Genomic DNA, 19,740 nt, shown 5'->3' on the forward strand with positions numbered 1-19,740 from the left:
AAAAAACCTGACATTGCTACATTACTATTAACTAAACTCTGATCTTTATTTGGATTTCACCAGTTTTTGCTTCAATATCCTTTTTCTGTTCTAGGATCCAATCCAGAGTACCATATTGCATTTAGTTATCTTATCTCCTTAGTCTCTGCTGATCCATAACACTTTCTCTACTTTCCTTTTTTTCCCATGACCCTCATGATCTTGAAATGTTTTTAGAATATTTATCATTTCTGAGTAATTGAAAATGTGTAACTGCTGGGATTTTTGAAGGAAAAGCCCATGTAGTCTAATCGTGATTTGCACAATAATTTTTCATTAGCACATAAGTTTTGGCTTGGTGATTGTTACTGTATCTTCCTATCTAGAATGTGTTATAATAGCACTCTAGAATTAAAGGTTGATAGATAATGGATTTAATATTCATGTAGTGTTTGCCTTATCTGTGATCATTCTGTATTCTCAACTTCACCATAGTTTGTTTGGGTTGTTCAGTTTAAATCATGTAGAAAGTTTTCACCAATATGTATTTTATCTTTTATTTGTGACAGATTAGAGATGGACAACCAAATGGTTACGTATTGAAGAATAAAGATTTAGAACAAGCTTTTAAAGGAGTTATTTACTTAGAGATGGACCTCATATATAATCCGGTAAGTCTACGTGGGCCAAACCTCCCAACTTTTCTCCACCTAAAAGAAAAGGTGATCAACCTTTAGGGACTCAAGTCAATGAAAACTCTTTCAGATTTGTTACATCTGGAGAAAGGAAGGATCAGTGTTTTAAAACTCGGCCATAAAATGTGCTGGACATCCCAGCTTTCAACTGGTATTAACTCTCTGGAGTCAGCAGAATTGATAGGTTTAATTCTCAATAAATTTAAATGTCAAGGAAAAAATAAAGGGGAAATTCGTTTTTTGTAATCTATATATTATATAAAATCTATAAAATATAAAATTATCTATTTAATCTATATATATATCTTTATAATATGTAATAAATACTCTAATATATGATGTATAATAAATTACATATATATTTGTATGTGTGTGTACACACACACACACACACACACACATTTTTTCTCAAATTTCCAGCAATGCTAGCAATCTGGGCACAGTCTCCAGTATAAGGGCATGATGTTCCTCCTCCTTCGCATTTCCTTCAAGGAAATCATATGTGCATGTTATAAAACAGATCACCCTCATCTCCTGATTTCTTCTGGCAACCATTTGTATATAGATTATGCCCACAGGTAAAAACCTAAATTTAAGGGAAAAGAGGAAAATATTTTGGTTAAGTAATTTTTCAGTTATCCATCTACTATAGAGGAGAAGGACTTGAATTTGACTCTTTGAGATTTTACCCAGCCATAGTTGCTTCCCTGTACAATGGGGCAAAATGGCTCATCTACTTATTTTTCCAGGTCCTTGAAAGGAAATGGGATTCTCTTTGGAAAGAGTGTTTTTATAAGCTGGAACTTGGTATTCATATGCCAGGTATTATTGGTGAAAGCTTAAGTGAAAAGGATGTGAGAGGGAAGTTTTATCTTTTAGAGATGTAAGTTAAAGAACTTCCTGAACCTCAATCTCTGCAATGGTTTAAAATACTTCCATGGAATTAGCAAAGTGGAGACAATACTCTCCTGGATCCAGTCTGATCTGCACCAGGGACTCTTATGAAATGAGATCCCCAGAAACATGTGCAGGGCACAGGGGTATCTGCCATTTCTTGGCTCCTTGCCAAAGGCCACAAGGTCGAGAAGGAAGATACTGGCTTGCGCGTTCTTCCCAGTCATTAGGAGGAAAACAAGAATGAAGTTCGTATGAATGCTGCCCTTTTTAACGATGATGTCTTTGTAGGTCAAAGCAAGTATTAGGACCTTTACTCCCAGAGAAAAGCGCTTTGTTGAAGACAGCCGCAAGCTGTCCAAAAAGGTAGGTGGGTACAGTAAGCAGCTTGTTGGTGCACTCAGCGTCCAGACATGAAATAGTTGCCATTACTTCTCTTTCTCCCTCTCTGTCCTTCTCTCCCCATCTCTTCACTTTGTTTTCTTTGTTCCCTGCTCTCCCAAAATAAGGACTTCAGCCAGCTTCATAAAACGGAGAAAACTTAAAACATGGCTATTGGATGAAGCAGGTGTCAGCCCCTTTTCTCCTGAATCATTCCATGAATGATTGCTAGCGTCACGACTCCATAAACGTCATCCCGAATTGACCTGTCCCTGTCTCACCTACCCTCTTTTAATCACAGCTCTTTCAGGCTCCGCCCTAAGGTTTCAGGGAGGTGTTCTACCTGTGCAGTCACTATCGTAATTAACCCATCAGATCTTACAGACTTCTGGCCTCCGGGTTCGCCCAGTTTTGTGCTGAACATTCTTGAGACAGGCTACTCCTTCCACCTTCCTGTCGCCTAAATTTGGGGTGTGTTGGCATTTCACCCCACATTGAGTGAAGTTATCTCCTCTTCTGCCTGTTGCCCTTAATTTCTTTCTCATCAGTTCAACAAAAAGTGAAAATCAGGGCCCAGCAGGGAAAATTTCACATTTTTTTTTTTTACCATGACCTTTACATTTATTTTTCAGTGTCCCTCCCTGTCATACCCAGGCACAGTTCAGGACTTCACTCTGTACCTATTGTCCCGCTTCAGTTGTGTAACAAAGAACAAACTGTCCCCTTTTAAAAGTGTTTATTACTTCCCACACTTCCTTTGGGGTGAGCAGCTGTTGATTACATAAAGTAGTTAAATATAAAGGCATCTTATCATCCTTTTGTTTCTCATGAACTTCTGGGCAGACACGGGAAAGGCCTTAAACTTAGCCTTCTGAGGGGGAGCTTCCAAACGTTTTGTTTTGGTCTGCCGTAACATTGAGTGTAATATTTATTTTCTGTAATCTGAGTAAATGTCTTATTTTATTATTATTATTGCCTTTTGCTCTGTTTACTTGAAAGTTAAAACCTAAGTTAAGGAAGGTGGGGTAGCCGCTTTGCAAACACATTGAAATGAATCTGCCTACCACCGGGAGAAAAGACATTTCCGTGGCAAAACACGACCTCCGTGTGGGGTGGCTTTGGTGCTCTGATACCACCAGGGGACGTTGGGCTAAAATCCTGGGATGTTCTAGAACCTTCCCCACGTGCCTTTCACAGCTTAAGGTCCCCAAATTTTCATAACGTTGACATATTTGCTTATGATACAAATGCTTAAAAGCACTTACTATGTAACAGGTACTTTTCTAAGCCCTTTAATTCTCTCAATAACTTGTAAGTTTGGAACTAATATCTACCCTATTTTATATGAGTAAGTTAGGTAATTTTCCCAAGGTGAACTGGATTCCTTTCTCAAAACTATGCTTTATGAATAGATTTCTGGACTGCATAAACTATAATACTTGTATGTTTCTACAGTAAATCTATCCATTTATTTCCAAGCTATACAATATAGACACACATTCCTTCCCCCTCCCTCCCCCTTTCTCTCCATCCTTCCCTCTCCTCCTTTCTCTCTCTCTCTCTTTCTCTCAAACACACATAAATTCCCACACAGAATACCTGGCTGCTGTAGCCTTCACTAGCTCAATTTTGGGCTGAACATTATTGAAACAGGCTATTCTTTATCAAATAAGTACTAAAATGCATTGGAGTTTCTTTTTCTCTATGGGTGATAACATTTTAAAAATAATTTTAAAGGTATCAGGTTTTTTCCTTTCTATTATTTTTTTTTAAATTGGAAGCTCTATAGAATATAATTTAAATGATTAGGCTATCTGATCTAAAGGGGATATTTGGAACATTTAAATCTAGTTTCCTGTTTTTCACTTTTTAAAAATCAGATCTTATCAAGAGATGTAGACCGAGTGAAAAGAATCACTATGGCAATATGGAATACAATACAGTTCCTTAAAAGCTGCTTCCAGTGGGAATCCACATTAAGAAGTGCAATAGCATTTGTGGTAAGCTTCCTTTTTTAATGTTCAAATTATTTGCTGCTTATTGGTATCCATTCATCTTTCTGAAATATATTATAGCACAGGTGATGATAAGAGGTTGTCTTTTTGAAACCATACTTAGGTCTCAAAAATATACCCTTGGAAATCTCTTAAATTACCCAAATACTGTCTCTTGGTAAATTCGAGATAGCCAATGTTCTATATATTTTATGTTTCTCTAGTTGCTACTATAGCCACATTTGTATAGTCCCTGCATTGTGTATATTTCTCTCTCTCTCTGTGCTAGTGACTGGCAGTAATTTTTGAAAAATGGCAGCTGAAAAATCACATGACTAAATTATAACAGAATTTCTCTAAATTATGTATTAAACTAATCATTCATGAACTTTGATATTAAAAACACTTATTTGTATCAAGTCACTTGAGACATACTCATCCCTATAATTATGATTTGACTCAGCACCACAAAGCAAAACCACTCCTGTTTATGAAATGTACTCTTTTTCTGATAACATTGGCCCATGTTTATGAGCATAACAAAATCACAGAATCAAAGACCTGCAAGAGATCTTAAAACCATGTAAGTCTACCACCAAGAGTCCAGGAATCTTAGAAGGACTTCAAAGTTGGCACAACAACCTTACTGTACATCTCTGGGCATTCGCCCTCATTTGTGATGGGACTTGTCCTTCATCAAATTGGCAATGTCAGCCATGGTAAGAAATCAAATCTGCTAACCGCAAATCCTTGTATGTTGGTATTACACCATACACAATTTCTGTACTGTGCAAAAATCACTATGGAGACTAATATGAGGTATGTGAGTGGTCTGAGAGTGAATATAGGTCATGATCGTTGGTGAGTCTGATTTTTGCATTTTACATGGTTCTGTCTCATGTTTTCTGTTAGGATATCCTCAATGGTCTCTCCTAGCCCACAGGTTTAGCCTCATATGAGATATAAGCCCCCAAACCCAAGACGTCAATGAGTTCAAGGTCATGCCCACCTTTTTTTATGCAACCAAGTATATCAGCGCCATAAGAGGCTTTCTCTTTGCCAGTGGGGGGAGCGTTTTGTTTGGTCTAGTTTCTTTTCATTTTCCATTGCTTCAGTATAGGGGACCTATGCTGCCTGCAGGCTTGACCCTTAATATACTTTTTTCTGCTGTCTGAAGTTGCTAAAACATTTGGCCTTAATAAAAACATTGAGAAGGATTTTATTAATCCATATCTGTCATTGTCTTGGCATTTATTTATCCACTTCCCTTTCTTATGTTCTCCTCCGCTGGTGGCTGCATGTGTTGGGCTCCTCTTCAGCCTCCCCAGCTCCACTCCCCACCTGAATTCCCTTTCAAAACTTTCCATGGAATGTTCAGATGCAATTCTGGGCAAAAGAGGAAAGTGAACACAATTGGTGGCTTCTTCCAGTCAGCACCCCAGCCAGCCGCTGCCAGGAGGAGAGGATTTCCTCTTTCTCGAGTTTAGTTTCTGGCACTGTGCTTTTAGAAAAACAGAGATCTGTTGCCCTGGATTCTGTACGGGGATGACAGAAATGATTAATGGGCTGCCTGCCTGATCTGAAGAAAGATTAGAACAAATGAATAGAAATAGGTTGTCTAATAGAGGGGACTTCGCAACGGGAAGGGAGCCTTGGCAGTGGGGCTGCTTCTCCACTCACTGCCTGTTCCCTGAGGGTGTCCTCCCAGCTGAGCGCCACTTTGGAGAAGAGTCCTCTGCCAGGCTGGTGAGCGCAGGCTGCCACTGTGTCCTCTCCGGTCTCTGAGGCCAGCAGAAAGGAGGATCAAGGTGGTGGTGGTCTTGCCGGTTTTCCAAAGTGCGATTGTGCAAGGATGCTTGGGTTAATTCGACTGTACAAGGCCCCCCTGTATGTGTGTATAGGGGACATTTCCCACTAGACATCATCGGGGGAAAAATGTAGAGTCAATTAAAAATGCTGTATACATGAACTCTGTTTTGTTTGTCCTGAAGGTAGTGGAGTGAAAAGTGCTCACTTGAACAGATTTTTCAGTTTTAATTTGAAACTCTACTTTCAAAAGCTTATATCATATATAAGTTAACCAGCCATGGTGGATCTCAGAGATACCACAGACATAGCAAGGTGGATAGTTCCCTTCCATAAGCTGATGAGGTATAATTTTATTAAAAACTGTTTTTGTTACTATTATTGTAATGGTCATTCCAAAACCATTTCTGCTAGTAAAGTAAGAGACTATAAAGAAAATGCTTTTCTAGGACAAAATAATTACCTCTTCTGTTTTTTTTGTTTTTTTTTAAGTAAGACTGTAGGTAGCCAAGGCTTCATTTATTGGAAAACATTTTGTGTTCATGGATCTTGCCTGTAAACTTGTCAGCCATCTATAGAGGACCGCACTGTTGTGTCCCTGAGTCTTTTCGCAAAGTGTTGGATCTTTGGGTAACCCGGGCCATGGAGATAGGTAGGGAGGCTGTGAGGCCCATGTCCTCTGCCTTTCTTCACTTGCGGAGTACCACATTTGTCAGCGGTGGTTAACACGGAATGATGTTCTCCTGTGGTCTGTTGAGGACAGAATGCTGCTTGGAGTCTTTATTCATCATCGTGACACTTTGTTCATGTTCCAACTGCTCGCCTTGGCATTACGGGGCAGAATAGTTTGGCGGTAGTCTGAGCAAGGTGTGGAGCCAAGGATTTATCAGATGATCTGACTGCATTTGAAGGCCCTTCTCCTCAAATTGAAATTAGGAGAAGCGATATTTGAGGGTTCACTGCACAGGGGTGAAAGGAACCATCTGGGCTCAACCAGTCCTCAGTGGGGCGTGTCTTTCCACAGAGGTACAGAAAGTGATGCTCACAGCACAAGCTAAGGGCAGGAACGAAGGGATTTTTTTTTTCTTCTGTTTCGTGAGAAAATGTAAAATATTCTATTAACTTCATGTTCTGGTCTCAATTTCCAGAGGATATAAAACATGTATGTTGTAGAATCATGTTTAGTATATTCTGACTGCTAATCATAAGACTTTGTGAAAACAAACCATATGTTTTCCATGGATGCCTATGTATGTGTGCATGAGCATAATCATATATCATTGAAAGCAGTTAATGCAAAAGAGCCTCTTAAGATCTAGGTCCACGTGGTGTCTAGTCAGAAGTAGATGGATAAACATAAGAGCATCATCTTGTTGAACTGTCCAAGCATCAACTTCCTCCACCATAAGAATCATGCCCTCTCTACCCACATGGGTGGTTGTATTCCCAACACTAAGAGAAGAAAGATATCTTTAATTCAGTGATACCTGCTATGTTAATATTGTTGGATACTGTTGAATGTATTGTTATTGTAAGAAATTAAATATAGGCTTTTTTAGGGTGGTCAAACCATTCCAAATTATTTTTGTACATACTCAATTTTTTTTGTTAGAATGAATATCAAAAATCTTTCTCCTTCTGTCTTTGAGTCTTGCTCCTTCCCCTAAGTTTTCTAAGTATTTTGGCATGTTGCCTTTTTCTAAGCTTTATTATTTGTACTAAATTAAATATTATTTTCTTTTTTTTCCCATTCAAAAAGTCACATTCTTGACTTTTCCAGTTGAAAGATTAATATAAGATGTCAACTTATTGACTGAGGGCAAATATAACTAAAATATTGAAGTAGGTACATCTGTATATTTCCTATGAAAAGATTTGGAAATACACATGGTATTTTATACACATGTACTTGGTCATTCTCACATAGACATTGACTCTGTGTACATTAATAGTTCATGTTATTTCAGTGCTTACTATGTAAGCAGATGCCAAGCATTTTACAAATGTTAAGTCATTTAGTTTTCACACAACAACCTGACAATGTAAGTGCTGATTACTATCTTCTTTTTACATATGAGAAAAAAAATGAGCCTACAAAGATCAAAAGACAGAGCTCTCATAGGTGTTTATGAGGCAGAAGTGAAATTTAAACCCAGGTCATCTGGCTTTAAACCGTATGGGCTTAACCATTTGGCTACACTGCCTCCCGTCAATGCCCAGGATGTAGTGCTTGCTGTCCTTGCATTTAGATAATGACTCTAAGAGCCACCCTATAGATCATTTCACATATGTGTTTAGATGTTATATAAGAATTTAGCCTGTTCCATTGGGGAAAGAAACCTTCCTTATATGGGTGGGAAAAAATCTGTAGCCCAGTCATTGTATTTATAAATGATGGAGTAAAAATTACAGAAGCTAAAGGTAGAAATGCCTTTAGCATCACTTGGGAATAACCCAGGTAGACTATGGGACTTACATACATGTGACATTCCTGAATGTAGCTGGATAAGCTGGAAAGCCCTGGTGCCTTGTTGTAGACCAAGCCCCAGATTGGAGTCTGAGTTATTTTTTCCCCATTTTTGGGGAATGCTCTTAGATAATGTAGTAGGGTTTTCAAGGAGAGAAGAAAAATCAAAGGCTGAAAACAACTAAAGGGAAAAGGTCATGGATGAAATCTGTACTTGTCAGGTTTTCTTTAAGAATTCCAAGTTGTTCAAAAAAAGGATGGGGTAGAAAGGAGTGACTACATTAATATGTCCTTCAAAATATCTTAAAACATTAATGGCTTTCAAAGACATAGGCCCATATTTCTAGTGGGGGGAGCTCTATTTCATATCCCCAGTGTCTCAGTGTAAACAAATTATTTGATGATAATGTAGATGAATTTGTTCTCAGAAGATAATTTTCCATTGTCCCATTTATACCGTAGAGCCAATCATGTGTATCGGTATTTAGTTTTGTTATTAGGTATTGATATTTTATAAGCCCCAATATTGTCTATAAAAAGACCTAAAGTTACATTATTATATAAATCCATTTTTCCATGTGAGAAGTAGCATTTACTTGACAGATGGCATCATCAGAAGGTTATTTTAAACAGCAAAGGTCTCCTGACGCTTTTAAAATAGAATTACATTTATGTGCTTTGGCTTTTCTGCCGATCTTTCAGGCACACACCTATTGTATCCAGGGAGGCCAGCCTGTGGGGCATTGATGGATTCCTTGCTTTATTAAATTTTTACTTGGACGTTTGATGTTAAAAAGTAATCTAAATCTACCATATATCAATGGGTATCTTCATAAAGCTATGGTTTTAACATCTGTGACTTTTTTCCTGAATTTTTGAGTGCAGAAAAATGAAGAATTTATTCTTCATAGTTGACAGGCGTGAAATATGATACAAAAATTATAGCATCAATCAACCTCTTCCCCAATAAGGTTAAAAAATACAGCTCTGAATTTGCTTAGTGATATCCCATATTTAACATATATAGAATTCTTAGCTTTTAGAGATTCTAGAATATTGAGAAATGTGAAACAATTTCACATTGAACTTAAAAACAACAAACAGCAGAGATAGCGGCAACTCTTCTAACACACATACTTGTGTGTGTGCGCACACACACACGAAGCAGAATGCATTTGGGATAAGAAAAGTTACTCTGCTGAACATTTTATGAAAGTGGCTTAGTAAAATCTGGATGCAAGGCCTTTGGGGTTGCTTCTGTCCATGCTTTCTCTGTGCCCCAAAAAGCATTCAGATTCATTTTGCTTTGGTACAAATGACAAATGCACTTACACTTTTATTTTGAGATTGGGTTCTTGAAATAAGGCTGGTCAAAATGTCTTTGTGATGTTCTAGATACTTATAGTAACTGTGTCTAAAAGGTTTACTTTTATATTTTCTTTAAGTTCTAGCACCAATTTCTTTGTAAATAGATACACTTGCATTTGATCAAACTCTTTCACCGGTTGTTTCCACATCCACACAAGTCATCATCGAATGTGCAAAGCAGACGTCACTGCCCGTTTGGTAGGTGTTTGTGCAGTTGGTGCTCAAAGATTGAAAGTATTTGTATAAAGCTGAAAAAGAAATTCCACAGTTATAATAATTTTATATGAAGAGGATTTTTTAAACATCTTACATGTGTGTGTATACACACACGTCCACATACATATATACACACATATGCAAAATGTATACCTATATTAAATGCTTAAAATATTTCGCATTTTATTATTTGTTTTAACATTTATGAGATAATTTCCCAAATCTTCCTTTTCATGGAGGACTACTTAATATACTTTCAAAGTACTTTAAAGTTTTTTTTTTCCCAGCATTTTTTTTCCCCATAGGAACAATCCATCATTGCACATTGTGATTATAATTTTTACAACATAATTGCACCTTCTATTGACAACTTCTCAGGCATTAACTAATTATGCTGTTTAATAAAATTACAGTAATTGCATTAAAAATTATCTGTTGAAATTTAAAAGAAGACTATTAACTATTTTAGCATATTTTCATGTTTTTATTTTCAACTTTATAATCGAGTTGGGCTTCCAGTCAGACTCATAGATGCTATGACTAAAATCACATTTGGGAGCATCCTGATTTTAACGAGTAAATGTTAGCTCTCTATTATTTTACTTCCAGAGTGGCAGCATACATTGCCATGTTCACACAACGCTGTTAGATGGCAAGGGAAGGGTTAACTCTACTTTTTGAATTTCAGGTTCAGCCCCTAGGTTTGAACCCTAGGTCACTACCACTCTGGGCTTTCTGCTGATGTGCATTTGGAAGCACACATTCTCTGCCTTTTCTGAGTTTTCTATTTAGAAGCCTTTGTCTTTTGTGGATTCTGATGAGTTCAGTCTAGTTCACACTACTCTTAAGAGAGACCCCACTGTTAATTTGAACGTGATCCAGATTTTGGGGTCTTAAATCTTAGAAAAAGAAAAGACTGTGGAAGTCATGTGGCTCCTAGATGCAGCGGATGCTTGACCGCCTAGTGTGCCCCTCTTCCTCTCTCCTTCCCTTTCTGCAACCATGCGTGGCCCAGAGTATCTAATATACTGCTACATACTGAGATGCAAAGATGGTATGTTCGTACTAAGCAGTCATCAGTCCATCTGTGTCCCTTCCCTATTTTCCTCTCTCCCTTCTTTTTCTCCTTCCCTCTCTCTTTTCCTCCTTCCCTCTCTCTTTTCCTCCTCCTCTCCCAATCTGTCCCCTCCTCCATGCCTCTCCCCAGCACCCCTCCTCACCTCCTTTGCTCCCTTCCTTCCCCCAAATTCCTTGCACTACTACCCTCCATCATGCAAACCTTGGTATTATGTGCTGTGGTTAATGTCCAAGAGTCAACCACTTCCAGGGCTCCTTAGTGTTGGCGAAACTACACAGTGCCAAAGCCTGGAGTTCTACCTTCAAGTCGGTAATGGGCCTCTTCATTCTTGACCTAGTAAATTAAGTTCTTCATATCTGAAATGGAAGGGATTTCATTTTAGTGACCTAATACTTCAGGTTAATGTCATCTGTTAAAGAATTATGTGGTGTAACACAGCTACCTGGCTGAAGGGTCATTTAGTATTATGCAAACAGCAGAAAGGCAAAGGCCAGTCTTTGTGTATATTCTTACTGCTTAGGATAATGTTGGGTACGCAGCAGGCATCTAATCAATGCTTCTTGGAAGAGTGCTAGAACAAGTGCAAACCATCTGTTACCAGACATTGCTTTATTTCTATTCCTACTCCTCTCCTGATTGTAACAATCTGTGTCCCCATCATGGATAAAATCCAGAGATAACCTGACAACTTCATCAGAGTCTTATCTGATATGCATTTTCCTGGGTTTTTCTTGGCACTGCCCATCCTGGGGTGGTGCTAATTAGTAGCAAAATGGTCAAACTGCAGCCAGCAGGAGGAGGACTAGGGGAGGAGGAAGGGAACTAGTAACTCTCTCACTGTCATCAACAGCCCCTGAATCTGGGAGTATTTTATTTTTGATTTTTTACCAAACAGAGTGGCATTTTCTCTTTCCATTTGTTTCTATATGTGACACCTGGATGTGCAAACATTTTGTGTGATGCAAAAATGGAAAAGAATTTTTAGAAATGGAGAAACCTGGTGTGTGTGAAAACAGTTATAACCAGTTCCCTGTGTAGGCTTTGACCTGTTGAAGAACGATGCTTGGTGCTTATATTTCTGGCTAATTTGATATTGCCTTTTTTTTTTTTTTTTTTGCAGTCTGAGCTTTGTCATTTGTTTCTAAGCTGTCATTTTTATTAGTCTCTCTGGCTGATCTTTTGGGTCTCCACATCAGGTGGCGTGTGCTCTCCATTGTCTGGCTGGGCTTGGCAGGCGAGAGCCCTTTCATGGCTGTGTGAGGTGGGCGTGCTTGCGGGGTAGCCTGTAATTAGACCCACCACAGGTGACAGTTACTAGAGAGCTCAGTAATCATTCCAGCTGCCTGATCTGATGTTTATGGAGAGAAACCTTCTTTGTGGTCTGGTTAGGGTTTACGATAGCACATTGTACTTTTGCCATGTGATTTATGATTTAGAAAGGTATGTTTTCTTACCTCTCCCCCTATCTTAGGGCTGTATCCTTGGCTTTTAAAATAACAGATGTTATTTGGGGGGAAGATTTTCATTGGCCTGAGATTCTATGTCTCACTTATACCAAAAAACAACAGCAACAGAAAAAGGTACGAAGACAATTAAATAAAAATCAGGTTCAATATGTAATCCTCTAAGCCATGTTCTTGTTCAGTGTTTACTGACTCTTTTAGTCTCCCTGGGATTCTCTTGTAACCCAAATCCATATTTTTCTTTTGGCCTCAAAAAATGACTTTTTCTATTTCTTCCCAAGTTCTTTAAAGTTTCTGTTTCAACTCATTGTTAGGGATGCTTCATTTTGCTGAAGGGGAAAAAAAATAGAAATACAATTTCTTGGCTCTATTGATGTTAAACAAGACCTCAAGGCTGTTATTTTAATGTAGAAAAGAAGGAGCCTTAGCATGTTTACGTTGAAGGGGCTTTCACTTTTATCCAGAGGGGAAGAAACTCAGGGCTTCAGTAGAGCGATTTTCCCAAGGCCTCAAAGCTTGTTAGAACAGCGGATTCTCAGCCCTACATCATTTTTACAACGTGTGACTTTTACAGTCTTAAACTTTGCAATTATGGTTTTAGTTCATAAGGATGAACTGCATATACACAGTATCCATAGATTGTTATTTTTTTAAAAAAAATTACATTTTTCCCATAAGTCCTAGATTTGGAAAATATTTTATAAGTCAGTGGGTTAATATGCCAGGAGGTACATAAATCTGCATTGTTACTTCATGTGCACTTGGCTGGCCCTTCTCTAATAGATGGATTTCCTCATCAAGATATTGTGGCAATAATGATACTGATAATGAACATAATAACAGTGACAACAAGGACGGCTGTGAAGATAACCTGTGTTTCTGAGTTTTGGAGGTGTTTTAAGTTTGCTTTCTGCAATCAAAAGTTGTTCTACCTTTATTGAGTTAAAATAACACTTTTTGTGAAGTATTGTCTTACATTTGTCTTCTATTTAAGAAGTAATAGAATGCTAAGTATGCATTTGCTAATAACATTTCTTCTGTTCTGGATTAAGTCAGTTACATGCAATTATAAACATTTTATAAACTATCCCACAGCAAGAGCTAGTTTTCTTGGAAATCACTGAGGTCCTCATTTTTGTTGTAAGGAAACTTCTATATGCTACCTCCATGCTGAATTCTATTTTGTACAATAGGAACATGCATTGTGTGTTTAGCTGGTTTTTTTAAAAAAAAAAAAGCTGCCTATGGCCAAATTAACTGCATCTCTGTAGGTGAATTTAATTTTTATTTTCATTGGTGATTTTAAACTTATAGTAATCTATGTGTTTTCAAAAGAAAAAATAATTGATTTCTTGGAAATTTTCTCAAAAACGGGTAGGGGAGAGAAAAAAGAGAATAAAGGAGAAAGAACAGCAAATAGCTTGACAATTATTTAAGGTTACTTAAAGATAGCCCTGCAGGTGGCGATAGAAACTCACAAATGATAAAATCCCAAGGTAAATTCTGTGGGGTAATTCTTAAGGATTTTAATTTCAGCAATTTATTTTTAATTTGATACAATCATCTACAAGCAGAAATCATTATGTTAGTAAACAAAATTTTAGATTTTCATGTTATATTAATATAATTTTCTGTTCTATTTTTGTAATAATTTTCTGTGGTATTCTGTAGCATGTTCATCTTATGCAGAAGGATAAGATCCAGATTCTTGCTGAGTTGGTAGAGATTTCATCAGGCAAATAACCATTTCAAGCCTTTATTTTTTTTGCCTATTACTTTTACTTGTCTTAACCTGCAACTAAAATCTGATGCTTGTGTCATTGGCTAGGTTTAACTTGTGTGAAGTTCTTTATCATTGGGTGTAAGTTTGCTTAGGCATTGTGTGTGTGTGTGTGTGTATGTGTGTGTGTGTATGCTTGTACCCACAGACATACCTTCAAATTATAATGTCGAATATCCATTTGCTTCCAGAGGTCATTTCCTTTCTTAGCTAGTTGTTTAAGATTAATATTAATAGGGTCACAAATTTCTCAAAAGCTATTTTACCCAGGATAAAAACACAACATAAACAATTTCTTTTAAAACATTAGAAAATATGTAGTGGATACGATAACTTTTTTCAGATCTTTTAGTCATTTTATTTTGGACATTAAGGATTGTCAAAGAAAAGTTAAAGCATTCAGTAGATAGGAGTTCTTTTTTTCCTGCTAGTTAAGGTCCAACAGTTTTTAAATTGCTTTTCGTGAATACATATATTCATTTGCCATCATTTTTGAGTTTGAAAATGCTAACTCTAAAGTGATTTGCTTACCATAAAGCTAATTTTCGACTCTTCTCTTGTAGTCTCAATTTAAAAACCTTTGCAGTGCACATTTTCAAGGGGGGACTGCCTTGAATCTAAGAAAATGTAATTATTTTGGTTTTAAATGCTTTAGGCTTTAGATGTTAACAGTCAATTATGATAGTCTTGAGCAAATTATATGAATTTCAGTCTTTGTCTTTCTTCTGAACATTTTACAAAGTCTTATAACCAATAGGCCTTATGTGCCATGTCCTTCCATCCAAGATTTCTTATAATAATAGAGGAAGGCAAAGAAAGAAAGAAAAAACTCTGGCCTTATATTCTGTTTCAATTGTTCTTCCAATTACTCATGAGGGAGTAGAGAGGAAGGCAAGTCAGACACTCTGAAAACCTATTTTGAAGCCTTCATATAAAGTATATTCAGTTCTCTGCTCTGTTAGCATCTGACCAAAATCTAATCCATTAAAAAATATATCGTGGTAAGCAGTTCTTGAAAATGTTTATAATAAATGGTAAAAGCTAAGCTTCCACTGTGAGATTAGCAGTTGGAACAGGATGTGTTCATCAGGAAATAGGTTATTGCCTGACTAGTGTGCCCTGCCGAGTAACCTGCAGGATAGATGAAGATTTAAAAGCTTACAGTGCAGAGATTTTATTTGATTTCCCCCTTTGCTTTCTTTTGCATATTACAGCCTTGTTTATCACACATGGTGTTTTTCTCAATGAATCTATTATGAAGTTTATTTATAGACAAAAGGCATGGCATGTTTGGGGGATAGACCCACATCCAGGCCCATGATTGTCAGATGACCTATGAATATTAATGTAACTAATTCACTTTTACAAAACACACTTTGTAGCTTTTTTTTCCTAAAGAAAATGCAAAAGAGTATTTTTCAGAGATCTGGACTTACCCCCACCCCCATCTTAAAGATACAGGAAATACTGCCGAGGATTATGATGTCTTTGCTGCTTTTTGCTTGATTGCAGTCGAGCCTCAGAGCTAGTGGACAGTGGTGCTCATGAATAATGCCTTCTACGTGGATGATACCTATAGTCACACAGGAGTGACTAAGAGATCAAATACACTGGCTAAAAAGCCTTAGGGAAGCATTATGTGTCTGAGGTCTGATCTATTGTCTGGGAGGTCGGAGAGTGTTAATGCACTCTGCAAAGATTACACTCCCTCTCTAATTGCTCAGACACTTCCTTAAAGGATTTAAACAGTCAGGAAAGGTGACACTCCTTGTCAATTTTTGTCTTCTGCCTGCAGTTGAAGTTTATCTGTCTTTCCACTGAGACCACTAGATCAAGTAACCTAGCCAGTGTCAAAGGCGTAAACTCTGAATTAGGAGTGAAAGCAATGAGAGATGTTATTTACAGCTCCTCTTTCCTTGCTCTTTAAATGCTCTGCATTCCATTTCTGGTGTTTACATTGTGAAAACGACAGCATCTCTGTGTTCAAAAGGGGGGCTGAAAAGGGTCCCAGGGTTCACTTTGACTTTTGATCAGATTTGTATTCATAATGTTAGTGCCCTAACACCCAGTGCAGCCATTATGCATTTAGGTTATTTCAGCTAAACCTGTGGAGAAGAGGGAACTTGACAAATTCATCTCTGTCACCTGCACCAACACACACACACCCTCAATCTGAAATGTTTACCCTGAATTAGACGTGTACAAGAGCAACCCATACTTAGTACCTGATAACGTTGTCTAGAAAATTGCTGTAAATTTCAAATGATACACGAACATATTTTTTAAAAAAGGTCTCCTCTCTGCATTGGGGAATGCTTCCTCAATCTTGTGTATCTGGGAGCTGATAGAGCAATTTTTATCAAACTCTGTATCCCTTAAGTTGCTTTGATTATAACTCAGTGTATTCTAAATGATGCTGAAAAGCTTAAAGGAAGGCTTTGCCAGTTCTTCTGCTGTGGCACTTATTGGGGTGCTATGTGTTTAGAGCATAATGAACTCCTTCAGTTCACAGTCGGTGTTGCTGTAGGTAAGAGTGGGGAGGGCAGTCTTGCATTCCACCCTGAGCATTTTCTACCCACTGTGCACCATTGCGTCATTGAGAGGTAAGGATTCCTCTTAGATCAGTTCAAATGGCTAATATATGTGGCCTAGAGCCTGCAATATAATATTTACGTAGCTCCCAAAAGAGACCTGGGAGGATTCCCTGTAATGCGAGATGGTAGTCTGACTGATGGGTGGAGAAAGATTTTTCTATTTTTTTTTTTAAAGAAATCCTTGTTTGTCCCACGGGATTTTCACACTTTTCGGCTGACGGCACTGTATTTTACTCATCCTTGTATAAAGCTGTCAGTGTATTCGTTATGTGTGTCTCTTGAAGACTCTGAGCAGATGACGAGAACAATTGCTGCAGGGGAAAAAACACATTTGAATCAAAATCTTCAGAAGAGCATTCCTCTAGTATCTCTTGCTCCTGCTTCTGCGAGGACCGTCCCTCGCACTTTCTCTTATTGCATGTTATCTCACACTGTTGGTAGATTACACCGAATGTTTCATCTGTATATAAAAATTAAAAATTCAAACAAAAATCTGGCCCACATGAAGAACAGGCCCTTTGGGCATATGGTTCATTATGCATATTCGTTTAATTACTAAAACACTTGCGATGGCTTTAGTGCCCTTGCTTTCAACTTGCAAAGTTGGATCTCTTCTATTGCACAGAAAAATGTAACTCAGAATTCTGTTCTGAGGGACAAAAAAAAAAAAAAAAGAAAAGAAAAGGAAAAAAAAATAAAGCCTTTGAAGAAATTATTGGAATTCACCAAAAAGAGGTATGATTCTCAGTATGAAACTGATGGAAATGGAAATCTCTCAATCTCTCCTCTCCTCTTCCTCTTCTTTTTCAACTCCTTCTCCCTCCCATTTCTCCCACTGCCCCAGAAGGCTGCTTTTACTGTAGTTAGTTTATAAGTAACGTGAGACTAAGGATTTAGGTTTCAAGTACATTCCCTCCAAGTGCCTCAAGTCTCACGATGAAGCTAAGTTTTATTGTTAAGAAGAGGACTGCTATGAAAGTGTGACTTTAATTGATTTTTCAGGGCAAACAGGTGGTGATGGTTTAGACATATCCTGGCCTCGGTGCCACTCCTAATTTGGGGCTGCACATATAATAGCTTTATTAAAATAAACAATCTCCTGGCTTTGATTTTACCTGAACATCTGCCTCTTGGTTTTTAAAGGGCCTTTTAAAATATTTTCATTGTGTGCTTAAAAGGATAGGGTCCTAAAATAGCAGAAGAAGACTTTATTTTCTATTCATGCCATCAATCTTTTTATTGTCTGATATTAAAGACATTAAAATTCTAAAGCATCTTTAAATGGGATCATTGTTGTTTCAGTAGTTTTTTTTTTTTTTAGCACATTTATTTACATGATGCAACAGATTTTGAACATAATAGGCCACAAATTGAATCTGTAGTTGGCGGGTTTGATTTGAACTTTTATTTCAGTGAGCAGAAGAGTGTTTGAATGAATGTGTGTGTGCCTGCACATACTTTAAAACCATATTTTGGATTTATTTCCGATTTATAGTGATGTCTCAGCATTGTAAGAATGCTTCTTGGACTCCTGATCAGAATAAATTCAAGACTCCTAAAAGCATTTCTAAGAGAAAGGAAGATCTAAGTCTTGGCATCATTTTTGTTTTAGTGGCAAGTATGTGTGGCTCTGATACAAGCACAATTTTGCTTTTCAATTAAGCAAATAGGTAGTCTATCCGAGTTATGGGAGACCATCCAAGACATTCTTGATATGATTCCTAAAGGAATTATACTTTGCTATAAATAGCATCACTCACTAATCACTATTGGAGGGTTCCGGAATTAAGGCACCTTAGTCTGTTTTAAGCACATTGAATATGTACAGAGCTATTGCAGGCTTAATGTGAACTTACTGCAAGCCTGCTTCTTTTAGTGCCAGAAATAAAGCTGCAAGTGGAGTAACTTAATACAGTGAACTACTTTACTCTATCACTGCGCTAATGCTAATTAGATATACTTGCTTTATTACCCAGAGCATTTTTTCTGTGTTCATTCTGATCTAATCTTTCTATGAACGTGAAGGAGTAAGTCGTGTTAAGTTTAAGCTTTTAGGCACAATTGTACCCTGTTATTCATGTGACCAAAGTCAGAGAACACTTTTAGAGAATGCTTTGTCCACTTAGAGGACAATTAGAGCCCCATTCGACTTCTACCACCGAGGGTCCCCTGGTGCCAAAAATTATGCTTCTGAAATGAGTTAGACACTTATCGGTACATTTAATGGAATTTTTTTTCCTTGACCTCTTTAGATACCCAGCTTTATGGGGAATAAATAAATGTGGGAAGATTTTTCCTTCCTTCCTTTAATCAGAGCAGAGAATTTGCTGATGGCTTTGAAAGATGTATTTACCAAAATCAGACTTTCAACTGCTCAATTACCAGCTTCTGCAAAAACGCATAATGAGAAATTTATTGTCTGATTCTAGACGTGAAATTATGATCATTCTAGGGGGAAAAAGCCAATAGTGCAACACAGTAGATGCTTTTTTTCTTTCATTTAGTTTAGAGCTTTTCTACTTTTAAACTAGTTGTTCTGCCTTTATGAGTGGTGTGAGGATTTTTATTGAGCCATAGGTGATTGTTTGACTTTTTTTCCATCTATGTAAAATCATCAAGAAATGTAAAGTATGGGTAGATAGGGTGGCCAGTAGCATGATGCAAACATTAAAATGATGAGATTTTAATAAATGTTTCACGTTTAAAAGAGGGAAAAACTAATAAGAAATGAATGTATAATATAGGTTAGAAGCTTTTTTCTGTTTAAAAAAATCCATTAACACATTCCAAAGGGGAAAATAAAAGTCAACAAAAACTCCATGTCTATGGAGTAGATTTAGATTACCATCTAAAAGCTTCCAATTTACATTTAATATTAAGATTATGTGGATTTTTATATATAGAATGCCTCTAAAATCAGAATGGCATTTGCCATGTTCTTCATAGGAATATTCAGCAGTGTTATTGTGAAATTGCCAGTTTGAAAATGAGAAGCATTGTTTATTTACACAGTCATAGAGGATAA

The 19,740-nt window shown here is 37.3% G+C and overlaps 1 protein-coding gene across 4 annotated transcripts in view; it reads left to right on the forward strand.

Moving 5' to 3' along the window:
• MCTP2 (multiple C2 and transmembrane domain containing 2) overlaps positions 1-19,740 on the forward strand; it is a 233,004-nt gene that overhangs the window by 151,865 nt on the left and 61,399 nt on the right. For all 4 annotated transcript variants that reach the window (XM_076004796.1, XM_076004797.1, XM_076004798.1 and 1 more), the window contains 3 exons: positions 549-650; positions 1,860-1,934; positions 3,830-3,949. In XM_076004796.1, coding sequence (XP_075860911.1) covers positions 549-650; positions 1,860-1,934; positions 3,830-3,949 — 297 coding nt within the window. The remainder of the gene's footprint in view (positions 1-548; positions 651-1,859; positions 1,935-3,829; positions 3,950-19,740) is intronic.

The sequence above is a fragment of the Microcebus murinus genome, chromosome 7 (assembly GCF_040939455.1).
Source record: "Microcebus murinus isolate Inina chromosome 7, M.murinus_Inina_mat1.0, whole genome shotgun sequence".
Taxonomy (NCBI): Eukaryota; Metazoa; Chordata; class Mammalia; order Primates; family Cheirogaleidae; genus Microcebus; species Microcebus murinus.